Consider the following 25,545-nt stretch of genomic DNA (forward strand, 5'->3'; position numbering starts at 1 on the left):
GAAATGGGGACAAACTGCCCCAAATTCACAGAAATGGCACCTAATGGACTCAAAGCAGGCAGAAAGAACCCCACAATGCCCCCAGATCAGACCTAATAGACCAAAACTGCCTCCAAGTCACCCAAACTAATGCGAAATGGTTCCAAACGGACACAAATGGCCCTCCAATGGCTCAAAAGGCGTCAGAATGGCCCCCAAACCACTCACAACGGATCCACAAGGCCCCACAATTGACCCAAAAAAATCAATGAGTGACACAAATGGCCCCAAAACAGCCTGAAACAAACTGAAAAGGCTCTGGTTGGCCTCAAAATGACACCATTGGCTTCCAAATAACCCCAAGTTATCCCCAACACAACCCCAAAATGACCCCAACACGCGCCTTAACGGTGCTCCAACGGCCCAAATGGCACCAAAACCAGCCCAGAACGACCCCACAAGGACCCCAAAATGCTCCCGAGAGCGGCTCCCAAACGGCCGTGGATCGGCCCCTGGCTGCCCAAAGCACCCAAAGCAGCACTGAGAGCCCAGAACAACGGGCCGATGGCACGGACACGGCCCGGCGCCCACAAACGGCCCAAACGCCCGCGGGCATCCCCCAAACAGCCGAGTGGCACAAAGCCGTCCCGCAGCCACCCGAAAACGGGCCCCAAAGCGCCCCCAGGTACCGCGGGCACGAACGGCTCAATGGCGGGGCGCGAGAGCCTTCGGGGCGTCGTGGCCGGGATGCAGAGCGGGCTGCGCTGCTGCGTGTTGTTTCTGTATTGGAATTGGATAATATTGCTTTTATTTCATGATCTCCGCTATCATAGTTCTTTTGGGGAGTCCTTCTACTCCACTTGGGGAAGATCTCTGATAGTTTACATCACTGATCCTCTAGACGAACCTTCCCAGGCACACACACTCTGTATAGAGGTGTACAGATGTACATTTTGTCATACACACTGCACGAGAGTAAACCAGAGAACAGTGGTGGCAACCCGAGGAAGCGCCTGAAGAGACATCGGAAGGCCTGGCACCATCCCCCAGTGCTCTTTGTTTAACGAAGCCTTTCAAGAAAATCACCATATCAATACGGCAAGGAGAGCACCGAGACAGCTTGGAAACAACAGGATGGCTGCTGGCTGACAGCAGGTAACAAATAAATTAACAAGTAAAGAGCAAATGTAAACCTTCTGTAAGATTGTGAACCTGGAGTACCAGCCAGTGGGGAAACAGGGGAGGGAGGGAGGCAAGGGGGAGAAAACCGGGTCTAAAGGCTGTCATGCTGTGTCCATAGGCGCTCCTGCTTGCGGGACACCGCCATTGCAACCGCGAATAAATTCTGCTTTTATCAGAGATACCGTCCTGACAAACATGACTTGGATATTTCCAACTGTCCTGCAATCGATGGACATATTCTTTTTTTTTCAAACACTCCTTGCTTCTGTGGCCCTCAAAATGCCACAAACGGCCCTAAAGGCGCTGCCCTCCCCGTCTCCACTCCTTTTTCTCTCTCCCTTCCCTCCCGCCTCCCCTTTCCTTTCCTCTTCCCCTTTTCCCTGCCCTCTCCCTATTCCGCGCACCCCTCCCCATTCATACCTGCTGCCGTGCGCCGTCCGGGACACAGCGCTGCTGCTGCGGGCTCGCAGCCGCCAAAAATTCGCGCCTTTCCGCCCAAAGGCGGTGCTGTGCTGCCGTCGGCAGTCCGCCCATAAGGGGCGCTTTGCGGCCGTCCCGGCGCTGCACGGCGGTACCGCGCGGTGCGGTGCCCCCCCCGCCTGTGTCCCCGCTGTGCCCGGCGCTGGGAGCCCTTCCCCCCTTCTCCCCATCGGCGGAGGCAACTCGTCGCAGTGCCTCGTCTCCCTCACTGTGAGACGTTCCTATGCATATTTGTGCGAAACTTTCTGTGCTTCTGTTTGTGGCCGTATCCTCTTGTCCTGTTCCTACGCACTGCTGAAGAGGTTGGCCATGTCCCGTTGCTTCCTGCATGTGTTAGGTATTTATAGACACTGATCAGCCTTCCCTTCCCCATGCTGAACAGCCCCGGGTCCCCCCTGCCGATCCCCATATGGAGCTGCTCCCGGCCATGGCATCCCTGTGCCCTTCGCCGGGCTCTCTCCAGGAGATGCCTGTCTGTTTTGTCCTGGGAGCCCAGATCTGCACGCAGTGCTCCAGGTGAGGCCCGAGCAGGGCAGAGCAGAGGGGAGGAGCAGCTCCCTGCCCTGCCGGCCGCGCCACCGTTATCGCAGCCCGGGGTCCCATCCGCCCCATCGGCCATCGGGGCCATGACAGCCCCTCGTCCCTCGGGACCCGGGGGGACCTCCGCGTCCCGGAGCTCCCCGCGCTCCGCGGCCCGGACCGCCGCCTCACCCCTCGGGCGGCCCAACGGGGTGCCCACACGGAGCCCGCAGATCCCGCGGCCCCTCGCTCCGGGTCGCCGCCTCGGCCCGGCAGCTGCGACGGTGCGACCGCGGTACTGAGGGGAGGAAGCGCAGGCGGAAATCCTGCGAGCGGGGCAGAAAAGAACTGATGAAACCACCATTCCCAATCTCTCTCCCCGCCCATTGATGCTGATCATCCCATGCCAGCGGCGCTCCCTGCGGGCTGTTTTACGGACGGCGCGGGGCGGACGTTGGGTGTTGGCTCATAAGTGTCCGGTGTCAGAGCGTGGCCTGCATGCGCGGTGAGGATGAGTTTGGGCTGGGACTGACGCGCTGCCCGGACTGTTCCACACAGCGGTTGAAACCGTGGTTACCGATCTCCCAAACCGGCAGCGCTTTCACAGTCGATCCCCGCGAGGGCTTCGCTAAGAAGAGCGCTCCGCCGGCACCGCTGTGCTCTCAGCCCGACCCTTCTCTGCCCCTCTGCCCGCACACGCCGGGCGCAGCCCCGCACCTCCGCGCTGCTATGGAAGAAAGAGAGCGGCTGAGCGCTTCCCCGCACCGAGAGGTGACGATCCAGCCGGGAGACGGAGAACAGCAGCCTCAGCGGGGTAATGCCGGGAGGCAGCGGGAAAGGGCCGAGCGGGGAAAAGAGCCCGAGCCCACGGGAGGGGAGAGAGCGGCGGGAGTGAGCGGGGAGCTGCGCTGAGAGTGCGGGAGAGAAGGAGAGTCCGAGTGCGGGAGAAGGGACGGGCAGCGCGGGGACAGCGCGAGGACGGGGCTGGGATGGCAGCGAGAGCGTTGGAAAGGCAGCAGCCCGGAGTGAGAGGATGGGCGCTGCAGGGAGGGACGGCAAAGAGCGCTTTCACTTGAGGGGAATGAAATGTTTTCACGGGGATGCAGGGCAAGGGGGAGTGAATTAATGGATGGCAGATTTAGGTTAGATGTCAGGAGAAACTCCGGCACAGCTGCCCTTAGAGGCTGCGGATGCTCCACCCCTGGCTGTGCTCCAGGTCAGGTTGGATGGGGCCCCGGCACTCCGATCCAGGACGTGATGTAATGGCTGGCAGCGCTGCCTGTGCAAGGAAGTTGGCACGTGGTCATCCTTGGGGACCTTGCAACCCACAAACTATGAGGTGACTTCAGCCCTAGGAAATGGCATGGAGCAAACTACATTGACAGCAATCATATGGCATTAGTGGGACAAACACGAGATAGGGCAGAGGCACATGGGGTGAAAAAGACACTAGGACACGAGCCAGCATTGTGCCTGGTGTCCAAGAAGGCCAATGGTGTCCCAGCGCATAGCAGCATCGGTGCGGGCAGCAGAGCAGGAGGTGCCCGTCCTCTGCATGGCGCTGCTGGGGCCGCCGCTCAGCGCTGTGCTCAGCGTTGGCCCCTCGCTGCCAGGGAGACACTGAGGCCCTGCAGCTCAGAGAGGGGAGCGGAGCCGTGGGGGTCTGCAGCACAGCGCTGTGGGGCTGTGGTCCAAAGTGATGCGGTTTGGTGGGGAATGGTGGTGGTTTGTGGATGGTTGGACTGCATGATCTTGGAGGTCTTTTCCAGCCGTGGTGATGGTGTGGCTGCATGAACTGCTCTCTGTCTGACCAGGCTCCAAATACAGTGAGCTGTGGAAGAAGAGGCGCCGTGTGCTCTGCATGGCTGTGTGTGCAGTGCCATGGATCCTTGTTTTGGTGCTGGTGGCCGTGATAGGTGAGTGCCACCCGCATCCCACGGGGATGGAACCTCTATGGTGGGTGTAGGACGGGGGACGATGGGGTTTCCCAGCGCCCTGAGCTGCTCCCCAAGCACAGCCCCCATCCCAGCTCCGGGGGCGCCCACGTGGTGCCCCAAACCGCCTTCTGCTCCACCTTCCCAGCCTCTGCCACCGCTGCGAGGCCATCGCCCCATGGCCGTGCATCCCAAGCCCACGCCTGCTGCAGGGGAACCTTCTTTGCCTCTCCCTCGCCCAACTCTCTCCCTCTCAGTGCTCCAGCATTCTGAGTCGTGCTCACCTCGCCCACCCTTCTCCCACGTCTGCCCCGACGCCTGGCTCGGTTTGCAAGGGAAATGCTTTTATTTCTCGGCCAGCGAGAGTGACTGGCACAGCAGCAGGGAGCACTGCCAGCGCCTCGGAGCTTCCCTGGCCACCGTGGACACGGAGGAGGAGATGGTGAGAGCGGGGCGTGAGCCGCAGTGCCAACACGGGGGTGGGAAACCCACACTTGTGGGGCCGCACCAACGGCTCCCGGTGCCCCCAAGTGGCCCCACGCCAAAGCCACGAGGAGATGCCTTGCAGCGAGGTGGCAGCTGAGACGTGGGCCTGAGGGGGGAAAGTGCTCCAACGGCTGCAGTCACACCTGGGTTTGTTCAAAGGAATTCATGCTGCGGTACCTGGGCCCGGCAAACTGTTGGATTGGGCTGCACAGGGCAGAAGGGGACGAGCGCTGGACGTGGGCCGACGGCAGCGCCTTCAGCAACTGGTCAGTGCGTGCGTCCGTCTGTCTGTCTGGGATGTGTGTCAGGGTCTGTTTGGGATGCGCTGGGATTGGGTTTCCCATTCTGCTCCCTGCTGTGCTCAGGTTCCAGCTGCAAGGCGGAGGCCGATGTGCGTACCTGAATGGGGACAGGATCAGCTCAACCCTGTGCCACATTGAGAAGTTGTGGGTGTGCAGCAGAGCCGACAGCTTCGTCCTCTGGAGGAATGGGGCAAATCCACAGTGACAGATCCCATCCGCAGCAATCTCATGCCAACACTTCTGGTCTGTATGATGCCATTGGTACACGCTTAACTCTGCCTCTTTCCGTCACTCCTGCAGCTGTTCCTGCACGGAACCACGCAGCTCTGCTGCTCGTTATCTCTCAGGGAACATGTTTAATTGCACCTTGCCATAAAGGAAGGATCCTTTGTGGGTCCTTACAGGTCACAGCACCATGGGACGGGTGGGTGGGCAGGGTGAGGATCGCTGCCCCCGACCCCTGGAGCTGCCAGGACCTGGAGCAGCGCAGCCAGCAATGTGAGCAGAGCACAGAGCAGCGCTGCGTCCCGCGGGGCTCAGCCAACACTTTGTGCTCTGGGTTTTGATTTTGTGCTGTTTGGTTCTTGCCACACGCACTGTTGTTGTTGTTTCATGTAAATAATGATCTAATTCTGTGCTATTTCAATATATTTATATAACATGATATTATATACCATAGAGAACAGTATAATGTTACTAATGCTAATAATAATTGCCCCAAGTCTTCATTCATTGCCATTGTTATCATTATATTCCCCATTTTTACTTGACTGTTATGAATCCCATTTATTCAAGATCCTTGCTTCAATTCCCCAATTTTTATCACACACACAGAATCACACACAGAATTGTAGGGGTTGGAAGGGAGCTCCAGAGCTCATCGAGTCCAACCCCCTGCCAAAGCAGGTTCCCTACACCAGGTTGCACAGGTCGGCATCCAGGAAGGTCTGGAACATCTCCAGAGAAGGAGACTCCACCACCTCCCTGGGCAGCCTGTTCCAGTGCTCCGTCACCCTCACTGTAAAGAAGTTCTTGCGCATGTTTGTGCGGAACTTCCTATGCTGCAGTTTCCGGCCATTTCCCCTCGTCCTGTCTCCACTCCCCACTGAAATGAGTCCGGCCTCGCCATTCTGCCCCCCACACCTCAGATATTTATAGACCTGGATCAGGTCCCCTCTCGCTCTTCTTTTCTCAAGGCTGAACAGACCCAGTTCACTCAGCCTTTCTCCATAGCAGAGATGCTCCAGGCCCCTCACCATCTTTGTGGCCGTCCGCTGGACTCTTCCCAAGAGATCCCTGTCTGTTTTGTACTGGGGAGCCCAGAACTGGACGCAGTGCTCCAGATGAGGCCTCACCAGGGCAGAGCAGAGGGGGAGGATCACCTCCCTCCACCTGCTGGCCACGCTCTTTGCAATGCACCCCAGGATGCCATTGGCCCTCTTGGCCACAAGGGCACACTGCTGGCTCATGGCAACCTGCCGTCCACCAGGACACCCAGGTCCCTTTCCGCAGAGCTCCCCTCCAAAGTGTATCACTCCATTAATACCGTTGTTAATTACACCATTATCCTCAATACATTTTGTAATTATTTTTATTATTGTTGTCTCGTTTCCCCGATTGGCACCATTTCATTTCATGTTTATGCCATCATTAATTGCATGGTGACGATTATTGCTCCAAACCCCCATGATTTCCATTCTTGTCCTCCTGCGGGAGAAGGGACGGGCAGCGCGGGGACAGCGCGAGGACGGGGCTGGGATGGCAGCGAGGGCGTTGGAAAGGCAGCAGCCCGGAGTGACAGGATGGGCGCTGCAGGGAGGGACGGCAAAGAGCGCTTTCACATGGAGCACAAACTTCACGGCTAGATGCGGACAGGACCTGGGGTAGTAAAGGTTGTAAAGCAAAGGAGGTTGGATTCAGTTTTGATATCAGGGGAGCTGTTTCGTGAGGAAGCGGTTGTGGGAACGTAAGAAAAAACTGCTCAGAGCAGCAGCTGTGGAGCAAGACAAATGGCATGAGAGCCAAGGACACCTTTAGAAGAAGAAAGAACATCTCACGGCTCTGACTGGCTGAGTGCCTGTGTCTACGGCTGGGGAGTGTTTTGCAGGATGCTCTGTTAACATGTATAAATAGAGTGGTGCTTAAGAGTAAAGTACACGAACAGCCTGTAAGCATATTGGTGTGCTGTTACGTCTCCGGCCGCGTTCCTGAAAGTCCACAGGCTTCCCCACAGTGGTGAGGTGCTGGCACAGCTGCCCTTATTGGCTGTGGATGCTCCCCCTCTGGCTGTGCTCCAGGCCAGGCTGGATGGGGCCCCAGATCTCCGATCCAGGACGTGGTGCAACGGCTGGCAGCGCTGCCTGTGGAGGGGGGTTGGCACGTGGTGATCCTTGGGGTTTTTTCACCCTACGGTCAACTGCACCCAGGGCCTGAGAAGGTCATGGAGGAAATTACCTTGAGAGCAAACACATGGCATGGATCATAGAATCATACAATCATAGAAAGGCCCACAGTGCTCAGCTGGTTCCAACCCCCCGCTGTGTGCAGGGTCACCAACCAGCACACCAGGCTGCCCAGAGCCACATCCAGCCTGGCCTTGAATGCCTCCAGGGATGGGGCATCCACAACACAGCATCACAGAATCACAGAATCGTAGGGGTTGGAAGGGACCTCCGGAAATCAGAGTCCAACCCCCTGCCAAAGCAGGTTCCCTAAACCAGGTCGCACAAGAAGGCGTCCAGGCGAGACGTGAACATCTGCAGAGAAGGAGACCCCACCACCACCTGGCAGCCTGTTCCAGTGCTCCGTCACCTCACCTAAAGAAATCCTTGCGCACATTTGTGTGGAACTTCCTCTGCTGCAGTTTCCGGCCATTTCCCTTGTCCTGTCTGCACACACTTGTGAAAACGGTCCGGCCTCGCCGCTCTGCCCTCCACACCTCAGATATTTACAGGCCTGGATCAGGTCCCCTCTCAGTCTTCTTTTCTCAAGGCTGAACAGACCCAGTTCACTCAGCCTTTCTCCATAGCAGAGATGCTCCAGGCCTCTCACCACCTTCGTGGCCCTCCGCTGGACTCTTCCCTAGAGATCCCTGTCTGTTTTGTGCTGGGGAGCCCAGAACTGGACGCAGTGCTCCAGCCTCCTTGGGCAACCTGTTAAGTGCCTCACCGCCCTCTGGCTGAAGAACTTCCTCCTCATATCCAACCCAAACCTCCCCTGTCTCACTTTAAAGCCATTCCCCTTGTCCCATCACCACCCACCCTCACAAACAGCCATTCCCCCTCCTGTTTTACGCTCCCTTCAACTGCTGGAAGGCCACCATGAGGTCTCCTTGCAGCCTTCTCTTCTCCAGCGAGTGGGACAATGAGGGGATGGGGCCCAGCCACCTGCTGAATCACAAGAACATCTTTTCTATGTTGTGACAACAGCCTTTTTCCACATAACTTGAGTAGACTCAAACTGAAGGACAGGAGACATGTACCGTAAGCCAAGCAGATTGCAGAGTCCACTGACCATCAAATAAAGACAAGAACGTAGAACAGACGTCTTGTTGTAGAAGGTAAGACAGCAGTAAAAATGCCTCACTTCAAGACAGCACCACTGGGAGCCGGGCTGGGCTACCCCCCTTTGAAAGGTGGGAAATTCACAGTGAGAATGATCACCAGCCTCCATCCCAGGACCACCAGAGACCCCCACCACGACGTTAGGACACACGCCCAAAAGGGAGGGACACGATGTTAACTTTTTCTTGGCATTTCTGCCCACGTCCTTGACAAGCGATGGCTGTGCATACGCTCTACCTCTGAATACGCAGCTGCTGCATGCTGGCGGAATGATCCCCATGCACGCAGCGCTGCAGTAAAGGAAGGCCTGCTTGAGACAGCTGCCATGTCAAGTTACTCTGTTGGAATTGTCAGCTCCAGTTGGTGACCCGGCAGGAGACCCTCTGCTCGGCTGTGGACCCACCGAGAGGAGAACGCCCCGCGCCCACCGGCAGCTCGTCCGGGAGGGACTGCAAGTCTGAGGAGGGTCAGCGCAGGGGCAGACAGCGTCCTGTGGGTAAAGGTACCCCTGAGCCTGGGATCTCTTTCTCTGGTTCTGCTCTTTGCTTAAGGCCTCTGGCAGAAGCACTCGTGGGTCGCTGGCTGGGTGGATGGGGGGAGAGCAGTGGATGTAGTCTACCTTGATTTCAGCAAGGCTTTTGATACTGTCCCCCACAACATCCTTATAACAAAGCTGAGGAAGTGTGGGATAGATGAGTGGACAGTGAGGTGGGTTGAGAACTGGCTGACTGGCAGAGCGCAGAGGGTCGTTGGTGGTGGTGCAGAGTCCGGTTGGAGGCCTGTAACCAGTGGTGTTCCTCAGGGGTCTGTGCTGGGTCTGGTCTTGTTCAACATCTTCATCGATGACCTTGATGAGGGGATAATGGCCACCCTCAGCAAGTTTGCTGATGATACGAAGTTGGGAGGATTGGCTGACAGCCTGAAGGCTGTGTTGCCATTCAGCGAGAGCTGGATAGGCTGGAGAGCTGGGCAGAAAAAAACCGGATGAGGTTTAACAAAAGCAAGTGTAGAGTCTTGCATCTGGGGAGGAATAATTGCATGCACCGGTACAGGTTGGGGGATGAGCTGCTGGAGGGGAGCTCAGCGGAGAGGGACCTGGGTGTCCTGGTGGACGACAGGTTGCCATGAGCCAGCAGTGTGCCCTGGTGGCCAAGAGAGCCAATGGCATCCTGGGGTGCATTGCAAGGAGCGTGGCCAGCAGGTCGAGGGAGGCGATCCTCCCCCTCTACTCTGCCCTGGTGAGGCCTCACCTGGAGCACTGCGTCCAGTTCTGGGCTCCCCAGTACAAAAAAGACAAGGATCTCTTGGAAAGAGTCCAGCGGAGGGCCACCAAGATGGTGAAGGGCCTGGAGCATCTCTGCTATGAGGAAAGGCTGAGTGAACTGGGTCTGTTCAGCCTTGGGAAGAGAAGACTGAGAGGGGACCTGATCCAGGTCTATAAATATCTGAGGTGTGGGGGGCAGAATGGCGAGGCCGGACTCTTTTCAGTGGTGAGTGGAGACAGGACAAGGGGAAACGGCTGGAAACTGCAGCATAGGAAGTTCCGCACAAACATGCGCAAGAACTTCTTTACAGTGAGGGTGACGGAGCACTGGAACAGGCTGCCCAGGGAGGTGGTGGAGTCTCCTTCTCTGGAGATGTTCCAGACCTGCCTGGATGCCGACCTGTGCAACCTGGTGTAGGGAACCTGCTTTGGCAGGGGGTTGGACTCGATGAGCTCTGGAGCTCCCTTCCAACCCCTACAAGTCTGTGATTCTGTGATTCTGTGATTCTGTGATGGTTGAAGTCCCCACCTGGACGAGAGCTGTGAGCACAGTGCCTCCTGCATCTGAAGCAAGAAGCTTCAACAACAATATCTCCCCTTGATCAGGCCGCCTGTAGTGCAGCCCTATCACCAGCTGGCCTTTCTTAGTCCCATCCCTGATTCTAACCCACAGTCTCTAAACCTGTTCCTGACTCAGAAGGAGCTTCTCACAGTCTATCTGCTTTCTGACATAGAAGGCAACTCCCTGTCATGGTTCTATGTTTTTTTTATTTTGGGTTTCAGCATTCCACATCAAAACATCATGCAGTGTACGGGGCATTAAAGTGTCACTGCCCCAATCCCAGGTTCCCATCCCTGTACTTTACAGCAGTCACGGCATCTGGCCCTTCTGAGTGATGGGGGGCGCTCTCTCCCTGCCTTGCAGTGGGTGCTGCAGGCGCTTTCCTGGCCGTTCCAAGCTGTTCAGGTTTGACTCGGTCCTGGGAACTCTCTCTCTCTCTCCTATCTTGTCTGATTTATTCATCTCAATTTCAATTAAATTGTATTATATTGTGTTGTCTTGTTTTCTGGTACCACAGTAAAACAAGTTTTCCTCCATAGATTGTTGCCGCTGCTCTTTTCCTCCCTTCCTTCCTTCCCATTTTGTGGGGCTGGGGGAGGGCAGAGGCCTGTCACCCCTGTCACAGACATGGATTGATCTGGTCAACTCCGTGACAGATTTTTGGTGCATTGGCCAGGAATCGAACCCAGGTCAACTGCATAGAGGGCAGCTATGCTAACCGCTGTACCACCAACTGCCACAGAGTTTACTGCCACGGAACTGGGGTATTAACACTGTCTCGCTCCAATTTATAGGAGGGAGAGGAGGTTCTTTTATTATCTATATACCCGGCGTGAGATTAAGAAGCAACGGTTCAAATGTTGGTCCAACCAGTTTATTACAAATCTTAATCAGGGGAAATGGGGGAGAACGGACACTATTATGAATTAGGGTAATGGGGGAAGGGAAGGAGGGCGATAGAAAAGATAGAAAAGGAGAAGCAAGGGGTCTTTATAGGCAGCAAGAGGGAGATAGTCACCACCATGGATCCAGCGAGGTTCGTAGTTCAGTCTTTGATCTTCAGTAGCGGTGGGTCGTCAGGCGGAGTTGTCCTGTTGCCAATGACGACGACGACCATGGTGATGATGGCCCTTTTTCAATGCTTCAAAGTGGTTGAGTCAGCTGTTTTTGGAGTGACAGCTCAAACCCAAGGTGGTTGAGTCAGTTCTCCTTGTGGTGGCAGCTTCTGGCTCTGGGATCTCAGCAGGAACCTCCTTTGTTCCCATCTTCCGGGCCTTGCCAGCAGATAAGAGGAAGCAGGGAGGCACCAACTTGCATCTTGCCTTCGCAAGATACAATGGTATCATCCCCCAGCCTTCCATACTTAGCTGGAGCGGTTTGGCCACAGGCCAGATCTTCCACCAGTGAACACTCCTGAGCACTCTCTTCCGCTCTTCTACAGAGCAAGCAGCTCTGGGGGAAGGGGCTTGCAAATGTTCCCAAAGCGATATCGATTGTCACACAGTTAGCACCCATCACTTGCCTCCTTGACAAGTCACTCAGAGTCTTATCACAAGAAAAACCTCAGGAAGCAAGCTTTGAGCCAAAAAAAAAACCTAAGAAGGATTCTCACAAACACTTCAATGCCCTGTACACTACATGATGTTTTGATGTGGAATACTGAAACCCAAAAACAAAAAAACAGAACCATGACACTCCCCCAGGCTTCCAACCTCACCTATCCATTATGAAGAGCCGATACCCCTCAGCGGTGGTATTTCAGTTATGGGAGCCATCCCACCATGTTTCTGTGATGGCGACTAGAACATAACTTTCCAAGTGCATCACAGTTTAATCCCAGTTTAATCACAATTTAATCGCAAGTATTTCAGATCTTTGCCTCTCCCTCGCCCAACTCTCTCCCTCTCAGTGCTCCAGCATTCTGAGTCGTGCTCACCTCGCCCACCCTTCTCCCACGTCTGCCCCGACGCCTGGCTTGGTTTGCAAGGGAAATGCTTTTATTTCTCGGCCAACGAGAGTGACTGGGACAGCAGCAGGGAGCGCTGCCAGCGCCTCGGAGCTTCCCTGGCCACCGTGGACACGGAGCAGCAGAAGGTGAGAGCGGGGTGTGAGCCGCAGTGCCAAGGTGGGCACTGCAAGTGGCCGCAGTGCAAGGTGGGCACTACAGTGCAAGGTGGGGGTGGGAAACCCACACTTGTGGGGCCGCACCAACGGCTCCCGGTGCCCCCAAGTGGCCCCACGCCAAAGCCACGAGGAGATGCCTTGCAGCGAGGTGGCAGCTGAGACGTGGGCCTGAGGGGGGAAAGTGCTCCAACGGCTGCAGTCACACCTGGGTTTGTTCAAAGGAATTCATGCTGCGGTACCTGGGCCCGGCAAACTGTTGGATTGGGCTGCACAGGGCAGAAGGGGACGAGCGCTGGACGTGGGCCGACGGCAGCGCCTTCAGCGACTGGTCAGTGCGTGCGTCCGTCTGTCTGTCTGGGATGTGTGTCAGGGTCTGTTTGGGATGGGCTGGGATTGGGTTTCCCATTCTGCTCCCTGCTGTGCTCAGGTTCCAGCTGCGAGGCGGAGGCCGATGTGCGTACCTGAATGGGGACAGGATCAGCTCAGCCCTGTGCCACACTGAGAAGTTGTGGGTGTGCAGCAGAGCCGACAGCTTCGTCCTCTGGAGGAATGGGACAAATCCACAGTGACAGATCCCATCCGCAGCAATCTCATGCCAACACTTCTGGTCTGTATGATGCCATTGGTGCACGCTTAACTCTGCCTCTTTCCATCACTCCTGCAGCTGTTCCTGTGTGGAACCACGCAGCTCTGCTGCTCGTTATCTCTCAGGGAACATGTTTAATTGCACCTTGCCATAAAGGAAGGGTCCTTTGTGGGTCCTTACAGGTCACAGCGCCGTGGGACGGGTGGGTGGGCAGGGTATGGATCGCTGCCCCCGACATCTGGAGCTGCCAGGACCTGGAGCAGCGCAGCCAGCAGTGTGAGCAGAGCACAGAGCAGCGCTGCGTCCCACGGGGCTCAGCCAACACTTTGTGCTCCGGATTTTGATTTTGTGCTGTTTGGTTCTTGCCACACGCACTGTTGTTGTTGTTTCATGTAAATAATGATCTAATTCTGTGCTATTTCAATATATTTATATAACATGATATTATATACCATAGAGAACAGTATAATGTTACTAATGCTAATAATAATTGCCCCAAGTCTTCATTCATTGCCATTGTTATCATTATATTCCCCATTTTTACTTGACTGTTATGAATCCCATTTATTCAAGATCCTTGCTTCAATTCCCCAAGTTTTATCACACACACAGAATCACACACAGAATTGTAGGGGTTGGAAGGGAGCTCCAGAGCTCATCGAGTCCAACCCCCTGCCAAAGCAGGTTCCCTACAGCAGGTCGCACAGGTCGGCATCCAGGCAGGTCTGGAACACCTCCAGAGAAGGAGACTCCACCACCTCCCTGGGCAGCCTGTTCCAGTGCTCCGTCACCCTCACTGTAAAGAAGTTCTTGCGCACGTTTGTGCAGAACTTCCTATGCTGCAGTTTCCGGCCGTTTCCCCTCGTCCTGTCTCCACTCCCCACTGAAAAGAGTCCGGCCTCGCCATTCTGCCCCCCACACCTTAGATATTTATAGACCTGGATCAGGTCCCCTCTCGCTCTTCTTTTCTCCAGGCTGAACAGACCCAGTTCACTCAGCCTTTCTCCATAGCAGAGATGCTCCAGACCCCTCACCATCTGGGAGGCCCTCCGCTGGACTCTTCCCAAGAGATCCCTGTCTGTTTTGTGCTGGGGAGTCCAGAACTGGACGCAGTGCTCCAGATGAGGCCTCACCAGGGCAGAGTAGAGGGGGAGGATCACCTCCCTCCACCTGCTGGCCACGCTCTTTGCAATGCACCCCAGGATGCCATTGGCCCTCTTGGCTACAAGGGCACACTGCTGGCAGTGTCAGTTTCGATATCAGGGGAGCTGTTTCGTGAGGAAGCGGTTGTGGGAACGTAAAAAAACTGCTCAGAGCAGCAGCTGTGGAGCAAGACAAATGGCATGAGAGCCAAGGACACCTTTAGAAGAAGAAAGAACATCTCACGGCTCTGACTGGCTGAGTGCCTGTGTCTACGGCTGGGGAGTGTTTTGCAGGATGCTCTGTTAACATGTATAAATAGAGTGGTGCTTAAGAGTAAAGTACACGAACAGCCTGTAAGCATATTGGTGTGCTGTTACGTCTCCGGACGCGTTCCTGAAAGTCCAGAGGCTTCCCCACAGTGGTGAGGTGCTGGCACAGCTGCCCTTATTGGCTGTGGATGCTCCCCCTCTGGCTGTGCTCCAGGCCAGGCTGGATGGGGCCCCAGATCTCCGATCCAGGACGTGGTGCAACAGCTGGCAGCGCTGCCTGTGGAGGGGGGTTGGCACGTGGTGATCCTTGGGGTCCTTCTACCCTACGGTCAACTGCACCCAGGGCCTGAGAAGGTCATGGAGGAAATTACCTTGAGAGCAATCACATGGCATGGATCATAGAATCATACAATCATAGAAAGGCCCACAGTGCTCATCTGGTTCCAACCCCCCGCTGTGTGCAGGGTCACCAACCAGCACACCAGGCTGCCCAGAGCCACATCCAGCCTGGCCTTGAATGCCTCCAGGGATGGGGCATCCACAACACAGCATCACAGAATCACAGAATCGTAGGGGTTGGAAGGGACCTCTAGAGATCATCGAGTCCAACCCCCTGCCAAAGCAGGTTCCCTAAACCAGGTCGCACAGGGAGGCGTCCAGGCGAGACTTGAACATCTGCAGAGAAGGAGACCCCACCACCACCTGGCAGCCTGTTCCAGCGCTCCGTCACCTCACCTGAAGAAATCCTTGCGCACATTTGTGTGGAACTTCCTATGCTGCAGTTTCCGGCCGTTTCCCCTCGTCCTGTCTGCACACACTTGTGAAAACGGTCCCGCCTCGCCGCTCTGCCCTCCACACCTTAGATATTTATAGACCTGGATCAGGTCCCCTCTCAGTCTTCTTTTCTCCACGCTGAACAGACCCAGTTCACTCAGCCTTTCTCCATAGCAGAGATGCTCCAGGCCTCTCACCACCTTCGTGGCCCTCCGCTGGACTCTTCCCAAGAGATCCCTGTCTGTTTTGTGCTGGGGAGCCCAGAACTGGATGCAGTGCTCCAGCCTCCTTGGGCAACCTGTTCCAGTGCCTCACCGCCCTCTGGCTGAAAAACTTCCTCCTCATATCCAACCCAAACCTCCCCTGTCTCACTTTAAAGCCATTCCCCTTGTCCCATCACCACCCACCCTCACAAACAGCCATTCCCCCTCCTGTTTTACGCTCCCTTCAACTGCTGGAAGGCCACCATGAGGTCTCCTTGCAGCCTTCTCTTCTCCAGCGAGTGGGACAATGAGGGAATGGGGCCCAGCCACCTGCTGAATCACAAGAACATCTTTTCTATGTTGTGACAACAGCCTTTTTCCACATAACTTGAGTAGACTCAAACTGAAGGACAGGAGACATGTACCGTAAGCCAAGCAGATTGCAGAGTCCACTGACCATCAAATAAAGACAAGAACGTAGAACAGACGTCTTGTTGTAGAAGGTAAGACAGCAGTAAAAATGCCTCACTTCAAGACAGCACCACTGGGAGCCGGGCTGGGCTACCCCCCTTTGAAAGGTGGGAAATTCACAGTGAGAATGATCACCAGCCTCCATCCCAGGACCACCAGAGACCCCCACCACGACGTTAGGACACACGCCCAAAAGGGAGGGACACGATGTTAACTTTTTCTTGGCATTTCTGCCCACGTCCTTGACAAGCGATGGCTGTGCATACGCTCTACCTCTGAATACGCAGCTGCTGCATGCTGGCGGAATGATCCCCATGCACGCAGCGCTGCAGTAAAGGAAGGCCTGCTTGAGACAGCTGCCATGTCAAGTTACTCTGTTGGAATTGTCAGCTCCAGTTGGTGACCCGGCAGGAGACCCTCTGCTCGGCTGTGGACCCACCGAGAGGAGAACGCCCCGCGCCCACCGGCAGCTCGTCCGGGAGGGACTGCAAGTCTGAGGAGGGTCAGCGCAGGGGCAGACAGCGTCCTGTGGGTAAAGGTACCCCTGAGCCTGGGATCTCTTTCTCTGGTTCTGCTCTTTGCTTAAGGCCTCTGGCAGAAGCACTGGTGGGTCGCGTTGGGCAGCGCAGCGTGCACGGCAGCAAAACTGCATCGGCCCTGAAGGCACCAAGTGCTAATTTGGTAAATGGGAGCTGGCAGATGTGATTGCTGAACCGCTTTCTGTCATCTTTGAGAGGTCTTGGAGGACGGGGGAGGTGCCTGAGGACTGGAGGATAGCCAATGTCACTCCGGTCTTCAAAAAGGGCAAGAAGGAAGATCCTGGCAATTATAGGCCAGTCAGCCGCACCTCTGTCCCTGGAAAGCTGATGGAACAGCTTGTACTGGATGTCATCTCCAGACAACTGGAAGAAGAGGAGGTTATCAGGAGTAGTCAGCACGGGTTCACAAGGGGGAGGTCGTGCTTGACCAACCTGGTGGCCTTCTATGATGTTGTCTCTGGCTGGGTGGATGGGGGGAGAGCAGTGGATGTAGTCTACCTTGATTTCAGCAAGGCTTTTGATACTGTCCCCCACAACATCCTTATAACAAAGCTGAGGAAGTGTGGGATAGATGAGTGGACAGTGAGGTGGGTTGAGAACTGGCTGACTGGCAAAGCGCAGAAGGTCATCGTTGGCGGTGAAGAGTGTGGCTGGAGACCTGCAACCAGTGGTGTCCCCCAGGGGTCAGTGCTGGGTCCGGCCTTGTTCAACATCTTCATCCATGACCTTGATGAGGGGATAATGGCCACCATCAGCAAGTTTGCTGATTATACGAAGTTGGGAGGATTGGCTGACAGCCTGAAGGCTGTGCTACCATTCAGCGAGACCTGGACAGGCTGGAGAGCTGGGCAGAAAAAAACCAGATGAGGTTTAACAGAAGCAAGTGTAGAGTCTTGCATCTGGGGAGGAATAATTGCATGCACCAGTACAGGGTGGGGGATGAGCTGCTGGAGAGGAGCTCTGCGGAGAGGGACCTGGGTGTCCTGGTGGATGACAGGTTGGCCATGAGCCAGCAGTGTGCCCTTGTGGCCAAGAGGGCCAATGGCATCCTGGGGTGCATTGCAAAGAGCGTGGCCCAGAACCCCATTCCCCGTCCCAAATGCTCCTGTTTTGTTGGGGTTTGTTGGCTGTGACTCTGGCTAAGGGAATTTGGTGCTCCTGTGCCTGGGGAGACAGGTGGGCCCCGTTCCCCAGCATTGGGGATTGTATCCGACGGCTCCGACCGGCCGGGATGCAGTGCTGCTATGGGACAAAGGGTGTCTGAGAAAATTCTGTCAGTGACCCCTGGGTTGAACTTTGGCTCACTGGAGAGAGGTCACTGGTGAGGCAGGGGGAACGCTGGAGAACAAACCGGGAACACAAACGAAGGAACGGGACGGGAGTTACAGCTGAGTGCCCCGGTTGTGAGACCAAGTGCTGGGTGCTGATGGGCACTGGAGAACTGCACTGTTTGACTCGTGAGCTGTGAAGGGAGGGGCACAAACTGTCTTGATGGTCCATGGAAGTGTAATTGTTAACGGTGCATGGAAGTGTAACTGAGGGCACAAATAGTGGAATAGTAGGGGAAAAAATGGCAACAGGGGTAAGGAAAAGCATGAATTATGACAGTTTAGGAAGTGAAAAAGGTCTGGGAGAGGCACAGGCTGAGGAAGACGGAGATGAGCCAGGTGTAACAGGGATGTCAGGACTGAGAAGAGAGGTGAGAGATATGGCAAAATTGATTGAGGAACATAGTAAGGAAGTTGGGAAGAACAACAGCAGCTGCTACTGTTGCTGCAATAGAGCAGGGCCTGAGGACCCAGAGATCCCCACGGGAAAGGGTGGAAGGAATCCGGGAGGTTTCTGCCCCCACTGGGCCGAAAGCAGCTGGGGAAGCAGGGCAAAGAGGTTTATTTCCTGATGCGGGTGCCTCGTATGTGTGCTACGTCAAGAATTATTACCCATAGGTGATTTTTGTAGTAGTTGTAGGAGCCACTGGCAAGAGAAGTTCACTTTTTGGGGGGGACCAATTAAATCCTGGCTAGGAGAACAAGTCGGAATGCATACATTCTTGTACATGCCAGGCTCTCCACAGCCATTACTTGGGCACAACGAATCAGAAGAGCTGAATGTAGAGATTAAATTCAGTAGAGAAAATTGGAGCTTAGTGTCAAGCGAAACCAATTGACTGAAACTTTTCAGTCTGGCTTCAACACAAACTGGGAAAAGCAATGTTGTACCCCCAGAAGTTACGTAAATCCTAAATCGAATACACAGGATTGCAGGCATCAGGAATGCCTGGCAGAGCCACAAATGCAGCCCAATAGAAGTTCAGTTAAAGACGGGAGCCAGCCGAGCTGGGGCTGGGGGGGATGGGGGGAAAGGAAGGCGGAGGGACGAAGGGCAATCAACGCAATGAGCCTGTTCATATCCTTGTCCAGGGTTTCTGATTCGTAAAGGCGTTCTCACGCTCTCCAGGGCTGGGATGTGGAACTTGTCCTGAGCTCCTGGCTCAGAGCCGTTCCAGACGGCTGCGCAGAGCACGGCTGCACTCTCCGTACCTATAAATTACTCCATCTACCTGCTGAGCGTGCGCCAACGTGGAAAGTTCATCCAAAGGAAAGTGATGAAGACCTTCAGAGAGACCCGGCGAAATCCAGAGAGCCCCGGGAGGAATGATGAGTACCAGGACAGGACACAGAACGGCGGCACTGACCGTGAGATAAAACACTTATCTCATTAATTACAACGCAGAAACAACGTTCCACTCCCAGTCTTTATTCCTCACTGGTTGCTCTGCGGGACGTGACCAGTGAGTGCACCCTCGTGGGGTTCAGGTCCTGCACACGAACAGCTCACACAGCCATACGCACTGCACTGTCACACGAACTCCTTTCCCAAGGACTCTCAGATACGAGCTGCTGTCCCTCTGGCCGTGCTCAGCGCTATTCAGGCTGCTCGAGTGCCCCCCGACTGCTCCCCCTTTGTTCACCATCAGCTCCAGCACGGAATGTCCCACTGCCACCCGCTGCTCCCAGCTCAGAACATTCCCAGTGCTCCCTATGGCACAGTGAGCCGCTCTTACAGCAGGCTCTGTGGAACCCGAGGAAATGTCTGTGTGCGTTGTGAGGCCAAAGATGACAGTGTTCCATCGGGACTGCAGTGCTCTTCATGGGGCAAAGCCATAGGGCAGAAGACAGAGGTGCTCTGTTATTTCCCAGTGCAAAATTAGAGAGAAATCAGCTCTGTGTGCCCACTGAAGCTGCAGTGGAAGATTTCACAAGTGTCACTCATGGATTCCTTTTGCTGAACTCATGCTGGTTCTGAAACTGATGCACTGCTCCCTGTTGCTGAGCAAACCAACCCGTAGCCATGCGCAGTACTGCAAACAAAACTGCCTAAACCATAATTTTTTCTGTTGTCTTTTTGCCAGACAGCCCTTCCTGCCCCCTCCCCCACCTTGCCTGCACTCGTGTTATTTGTTTTAACCCAACCTCCAACCCCTGCCACAAGCAGTTCTTTTTCTGCCCTCAACTTCTCTTTCCAGCCTCTACATTAGCAGCACAAAACACGGCATTAAGCCGTACTGAACGTCCTTCTCGATCCTGGGCTGACCTGTTCGCAGCTCCCCCCACGCCGCTCTCCGTCCCCTTTTGCAGCGCTGAGCGACAGCAACGGCAGCCGCCGCTCACCGCCATCGGTGCCACCTGCAGCCGCCGCTGTGCCCCGGGGGTCCTTCTGGCAGCGCTGCTCTCCTTCCCAGCCCTCTCTCCGTCACACGCACAGCGGCACCGAGCGCGCCCTCACTTTGCTGCTGCCCCGCACGGCGCTGCAGGGACACAGCAGGAGGACGCGGTGCTGCCATCGCAGGGACAGAACGGCACCGACTGCACAGCAGCCCAAACCACAGCGACTTTAATGAGAGCTCAGTGCAATTACAAAAGGCTGCAGCTCAGCAAGAACTGTGAGTGCAGAAAGCCTCCTGCAGGGCTGCGGCCGTGTGACAGCACCGGGAGCGACGTCGCCAGAGCCAAAGTCAGACGGCGGCTGGGAGCGATGGCACCGTGATGTGACACAGTGGTGGCACCGCGATGTGATACAGAGCTCGAAAGGAGAGCAGAAATACCCCAGCCTCGGGTCCAGCAGCACTGGGGCAGCACCGTGGGATCGTTCCGTGCTGCTGTGACCTTCGAGGACCCTTACAGTGCCCTCCCTTCAAGGCAAGGTGCAATTAAACATGTTCCCTGAGAGATAACGAGCAGCAGAGCTGCGTGGTTCCACACAGGAACAGCTGCAGGAGTGATGGAAAGAGGCAGAGTTAAGCGTGCACCAATGGCATCACACAGACGAGAAGTGTTGGGATGAGATTGCTGCGGATGGGATCTGTCACTGTGGATTTGTCCCATTCCTCCAGAGGACGAAGCTGTCGGCTCTGCTGCACACCCACAACTTCTCAGTGGTGCACAGGGCTGAGCTGATCCTGTCCCCATTCAGGTACGCACATCGGCCTTCGCCTTGCAGCTGGAACCTGAGCACAGCAGGGAGCAGAATGGGAAACCCAATCCCAGCCCATCCCAAACAGACCCTGACACACATCCCAGACAGACAGACGGACGCACGCACTGACCAGTTGCTGAAGGCGCTGCCGTCGGCCCACGTCCAGCGCTCGTCCCCTTCTGCCCTGTGCAGCCCAATCCAACAGTTTGCCGGGCCCAGGTACTGCAGCATGAATTCCTTTGAACAAACCCAGGTGTGACTGCAGCCGTTGGAGCACTTTCCCCCCTCAGGCCCACGTCTCAGCTGCCACCTCGCTGCAAGGCATCTCCTCGTGGCTTTGGCGTGGGGCCACTTGGGGGCACCGGGAGCCGTTGGTGCGGCCCCACAAGTGTGGGTTTCCCACCCCCGTGTTGGCACTGCGGCTCACGCCCCGCTCTCACCATCTCCTCCTCCGTGTCCACGGTGGCCAGGGAAGCTCCGAGGCGCTGGCAGTGCTCCCTGCTGCTGTCCCAGTCACTCTCGCTGGCCGAGAAATAAAAGCATTTCCCTTGCAAACCGAGCCAGGCGTCGGGGCAGACGTGGGAGAAGGGTGGGCGAGGTGAGCACGACTCAGAATGCTGGAGCACTGAGAGGGAGAGAGTTGGGCGAGTGAGAGGCAAAGAAGGTTCCCCTGCAGCAGGCGTGGGCTTGGGATGCACGGCCATGGGGCGATGGCCTCGCAGCGGTGGCAGAGGCTGGGAAGGTGGAGCAGAAGGCGGTTTGGGGCACCACGTGGGCGCCCCAGGAGCTGGGATGGGGGCTGTGCTTGGGGAGCAGCTCAGGGCCGGGAAACCCCATCGTCCCCCGTCCTACACCCACCATAGAGGTTCCATCCCCGTGGGATGCGGGTGGCACTCACCTATCACGGCCAGCAGCACCAAAACAAGGATCCATGGCACTGCACACACAGCCATGCAGAGCACACGGCGCCTTTTCTTCCTTAGCTCACTGCATTTGCAGCCTGGTCAGACAGAGAGCAGTTCATGCAGCCACACCATCACCACGGCTGGAAAAGACCTCCAAGATCATGCAGTCCAACCATCCACAAACCACCACCATTCCCCACCAAACCGCATCACTTTGGACCACAGCCCCACAGCGCTGTGCTGCAGACCCCCACGGCTCCGCTCCCCTCTCTGAGCTGCAGGGCCTCAGTGTCTCCCTGGCAGTGAGGGGCCAACGCTGAGCGCAGCGCTGAGCTGCGGCCCCAGCAGCGCCATGCAGAGGACGGGCACCTCCTGCTCTGCTGCCCGCACCGCTGCCGCTACGAGCCGGCACAGAACGGAGCGCTGCAGGTGACTCACGGGCTCGGCGGGACGGAACTCCATCCCCCATCCACTCCGCCCCCCGCAGCTCCGCACGTGGCAGAAAAGAGCTCTTTGCCGTCCCTCCCCGCAGCGCCCATCCTCTCACTCCGGGCTGCTGCCTTTCCAACGCTCTCGCTGCCATCCCAGCCCCGTCCTCGCGCTGTCCCCGCGCTGCCCGTCCCTTCTCCCGCACTCGGACTCTCCTTCTCTCCCGCACTCTCAGCGCAGCTCCCCGCTCACTCCCGCCGCTCTCTCCCCTCCCGTGGGCTCGGGCTCTTTTCCCCGCTCGGCCCTTTCCCGCTGCCTCCCGGCATTACCCCGCTGAGGCTGCTGTTCTCCGTCTCCCGGCTGGATCGTCACCTCTCGGTGCGGGGAAGCGCTCAGCCGCTCTCTGTCTTCCATAGCAGCGCGGAGGTGCGGGGCTGCGCCCGGCGTGTGCGGGCAGAGGGGCAGAGAAGGGTCGGGCTGAGGGAACAGCAGTGCCAGCGGAGCGCTCTTCTTAGCGAAGCCCGGAGTGAGATGGGCGCTGCAGGGAGGGACGGCAAAGAGCGCATTCACATGAGGGGAATGAAATGTTTTCACGGGGATGCAAGACAAGGGGGAGTAAATTAAAGGAGGGCAGATTTAGGTTAGATGTCAGGAGTAACTCTGCTACAGCTGCCCTTATTGGCTGCAGATGATCTGCCCCTGGCTGTGCTCCAGGCCAGGTTGGATGGGGCCGCAGCTCTCGGATGCGGGGCATGATGTAATGGCTGGCAGGCAGCCTGTGCAGGGTGGTTGGGACGTAGTCATCCTTGTGGACATTCCAACCAAAATGCCATGAGGTGACCTCAGTTCTAGGAAATGACATGGAGCAAACTACATTGACAGCAACCACATGGTATTAGTGGGACAAACATAAGCAGAGGCACATGGGGTGAAAAAGACACCAGGACACGAGCAAGCATTGTGCCTGGTGGCCAAGAAGGCCAATGGTGTCCCGGCTCGTAGCGGCATCGGTGCGGGCAGCAGAGCAGGAGGTGCCCGTCCTCTGCATGGTGCTGCTGGGGCCGCAGCTCAGCGCTGCGCTCAGCGTTGGCCCCTCACTGCCAGGGAGACACTGAGGCCCTGCAGCTCAGAGAGGGGAGCGGAGCCGTGGGGGTCTGCAGCACAGCGCTGTGGGGCTGTGGTCCAAAGTGATGCGGTTTGGTGGGGAATGGTGGTGGTTTGTGGATGGTTGGACTGCATGATCTTGGAGGTCTTTTCCAGCCGTGGTGATGGTGTGGCTGCATGAACTGCTCTCTGTCTGACCAGGCTGCAAATGCAGTGAGCTAAGGAAGAAAAGGCGCCGTGTGCTCTGCATGGCTGTGTGTGCAGTGCCATGGATCCTTGTTTTGGTGCTGCTGGCCGTGATAGGTGAGTGCCACCCGCATCCCACGGGGATGGAACCTCTATGGTGGGTGTAGGACGGGGGACAATGGGGTTTCCCAGCCCTGAGCTGCTCCCCAAGCACAGCCCCCATCCCAGCTCCTGGGGCGCCCACGTGGTGCCCCAAACCGCCTTCTGCTCCACCTTCCCAGCCTCTGCCACCGCTGCGAGGCCATCGCCCCATGGCCGTGCATCCCAAGCCCACGCCTGCTGCAGGGGAACCTTCTTTGCCTCTCACTCGCCCAACTCTCTCCCTCTCAGTGCTCCAGCATTCTGAGTCGTGCTCACCTCGCCCACCCTTCTCCCACGTCTGCCCCGACGCCTGGCTCGGTTTGCAAGGGAAATGCTTTTATTTCTCGGCCAACAAGAGTGACTGGCACAGCAGCAGGGAGCACTGCCAGCGCCTCGGAGCTTCCCTGGCCACCGTGGACACGGAGGAGGAGATGGTGAGAGCGGGGCGTGAGCCGCAGTGCCAACACGGGGGTGGGAAACCCACACTTGTGGGGCCGCACCAACGGCTCCCGGTGCCCCCAAGTGGCCCCACGCCAAAGCCACGAGGAGATGCCTTGCAGCGAGGTGGCAGCTGAGACGTGGGCCTGAGGGGGGAAAGTGCTCCAACGGCGGCAGTCACACCTGGGTTTGTTCAAAGGAATTCATGCTGCAGTACCTGGGCCCGGCAAACTGTTGGATTGGGCTGCACAGGGCAGAAGGGGACGAGCGCTGGACGTGGGCCGACGGCAGCGCCTTCAGCAACTGGTCAGTGCGTGCGTCCGTCTGTCTGTCTGGGATGTGTGTCAGGGTCTGTTTGGGATGGGCTGCGATTGGGTTTCCCATTCTGCTCCCTGCTGCGCTCAGGTTCCAGCTGCGAGGCGGAGGCCGATGTGCGTACCTGAATGGGGACAGGATCAGCTCAGCCCTGTGCCACACTGAGAAGTTGTGGGTGTGCAGCAGAGCCGACAGCTTCGTCCTCTGGAGGAATGGGACAAATCCACAGTGACAGATCCCAGCCCAGCCAGCTCGTGCCAATGCTGCTGGGCACGGCCATGCCATGGCTGTGTGCTGGAATCTGCCTCTTTCCAGCACTGCTGCAGCTGTTCCTGCATGGAACCACGCAGCTCTGCTGCTCGTTATCTCTCAGGGAACATGTTTAATTGCACCGTTCCTTAAAGGGAGGGTCCTCTGAGGGTCCTCGAAGGTCACAGCAGCACGGAATGATCCCACGGTGCTGCCCCAGTGCTGCTGGACCCGAGGCTGGGGTATTTCGGGGGTTGGACTCGATGATCTCAGGAGGTCCCTTCCAACCCCTACAGTTCTGTGATTCTACAGTTCTGTGATTTCTGCTCTCCTTTCAGGCTCTGTGTCACATCGCGGTGCCATCGCTCCCAGCCGCCGTCTGACTTTGGCTCTGGGCGACGTCGCTCCCGGTGCTGTCACACGGCCGCAGCCCTGCAGGAGGCTTTCTGCACTTAAGTTCTTGCTGAGCTGCAGCCTTTTGTAATTGCGCTGAGCTCTCATTAAAGTCGCTGTGGTTTTGCCCCTGTGCAGTCGGTGCCGTTCTGTCCCTGCGATGGCAGCACCGCGTCCTCCTGCTGTGTCCCTGCAGCGCCGTGCGGGGCAGCAGCAAAGTGAGGGCGCGCTCGGTGCCGCTGTGCGTGTGACGGAGAGAGGGCTGGGAAGGAGAGCAGCGCTGCCAGAAGGACCCCCGGGGCACAGCGGCGGCTGCAGGTGGCACCGATGGCGGTGAGCGGCGGCTGCCGTTGCTGTCGCTCAGCGCTGCAAAAGGGGACGGAGAGCGGCGTGGGGGGAGCTGCGAACAGGTCAGCCCAGGATCGAGAAGGACGTTCAGTACGGCTTAATGCTGTTTTGTGCTGCTAATGTAGAGGCTGGAAAGAGAAGTTGAGGGCAGAAAAAGAACTGCTTGTGGCAGGGGGTGGAG

General features: G+C 56.9%; 3 protein-coding genes across 3 annotated transcripts; 2 read left to right on the forward strand and 1 right to left on the reverse strand.

Annotated features, from left to right (window-relative positions):
• Nucleotides 1–3,906: 3,906 nt before the first annotated feature.
• On the forward strand, nucleotides 3,907–12,964 carry LOC306945297 (C-type lectin domain family 2 member G-like; the record flags this gene model as incomplete). The annotated part of the gene is given in 9 exon segments (XM_079534014.1): nucleotides 3,907–3,948; nucleotides 3,950–3,967; nucleotides 3,971–4,076; nucleotides 4,352–4,536; nucleotides 4,740–4,846; nucleotides 4,946–5,072; nucleotides 12,189–12,365; nucleotides 12,617–12,723; nucleotides 12,823–12,964. Coding segments are annotated over 9 exon segments (1,011 nt in total).
• Nucleotides 12,965–20,745: 7,781 nt separating this feature from the next.
• LOC306945306 (C-type lectin domain family 2 member B-like) lies at nucleotides 20,746–21,924 on the reverse strand (the record flags this gene model as incomplete). The annotated part of the gene is given in 6 exon segments (XM_079534025.1): nucleotides 20,746–20,887; nucleotides 20,987–21,093; nucleotides 21,297–21,481; nucleotides 21,755–21,860; nucleotides 21,864–21,881; nucleotides 21,883–21,924. Coding segments are annotated over 6 exon segments (600 nt in total).
• Nucleotides 21,925–23,427: 1,503 nt separating this feature from the next.
• Nucleotides 23,428–24,606, forward strand: LOC306945316 (C-type lectin domain family 2 member B-like; the record flags this gene model as incomplete). Its single annotated transcript, XM_079534037.1, is given in 6 exon segments — nucleotides 23,428–23,469; nucleotides 23,471–23,488; nucleotides 23,492–23,597; nucleotides 23,871–24,055; nucleotides 24,259–24,365; nucleotides 24,465–24,606. Coding segments are annotated over 6 exon segments (600 nt in total).
• Between the last annotated feature and the right edge of the window lie 939 nt (nucleotides 24,607–25,545).

Source organism: Tetrao urogallus, assembly GCF_951394365.1.
Source record: "Tetrao urogallus genome assembly, chromosome: 1".
In the NCBI taxonomy this organism is placed as follows: domain Eukaryota; kingdom Metazoa; phylum Chordata; class Aves; order Galliformes; family Phasianidae; genus Tetrao; species Tetrao urogallus.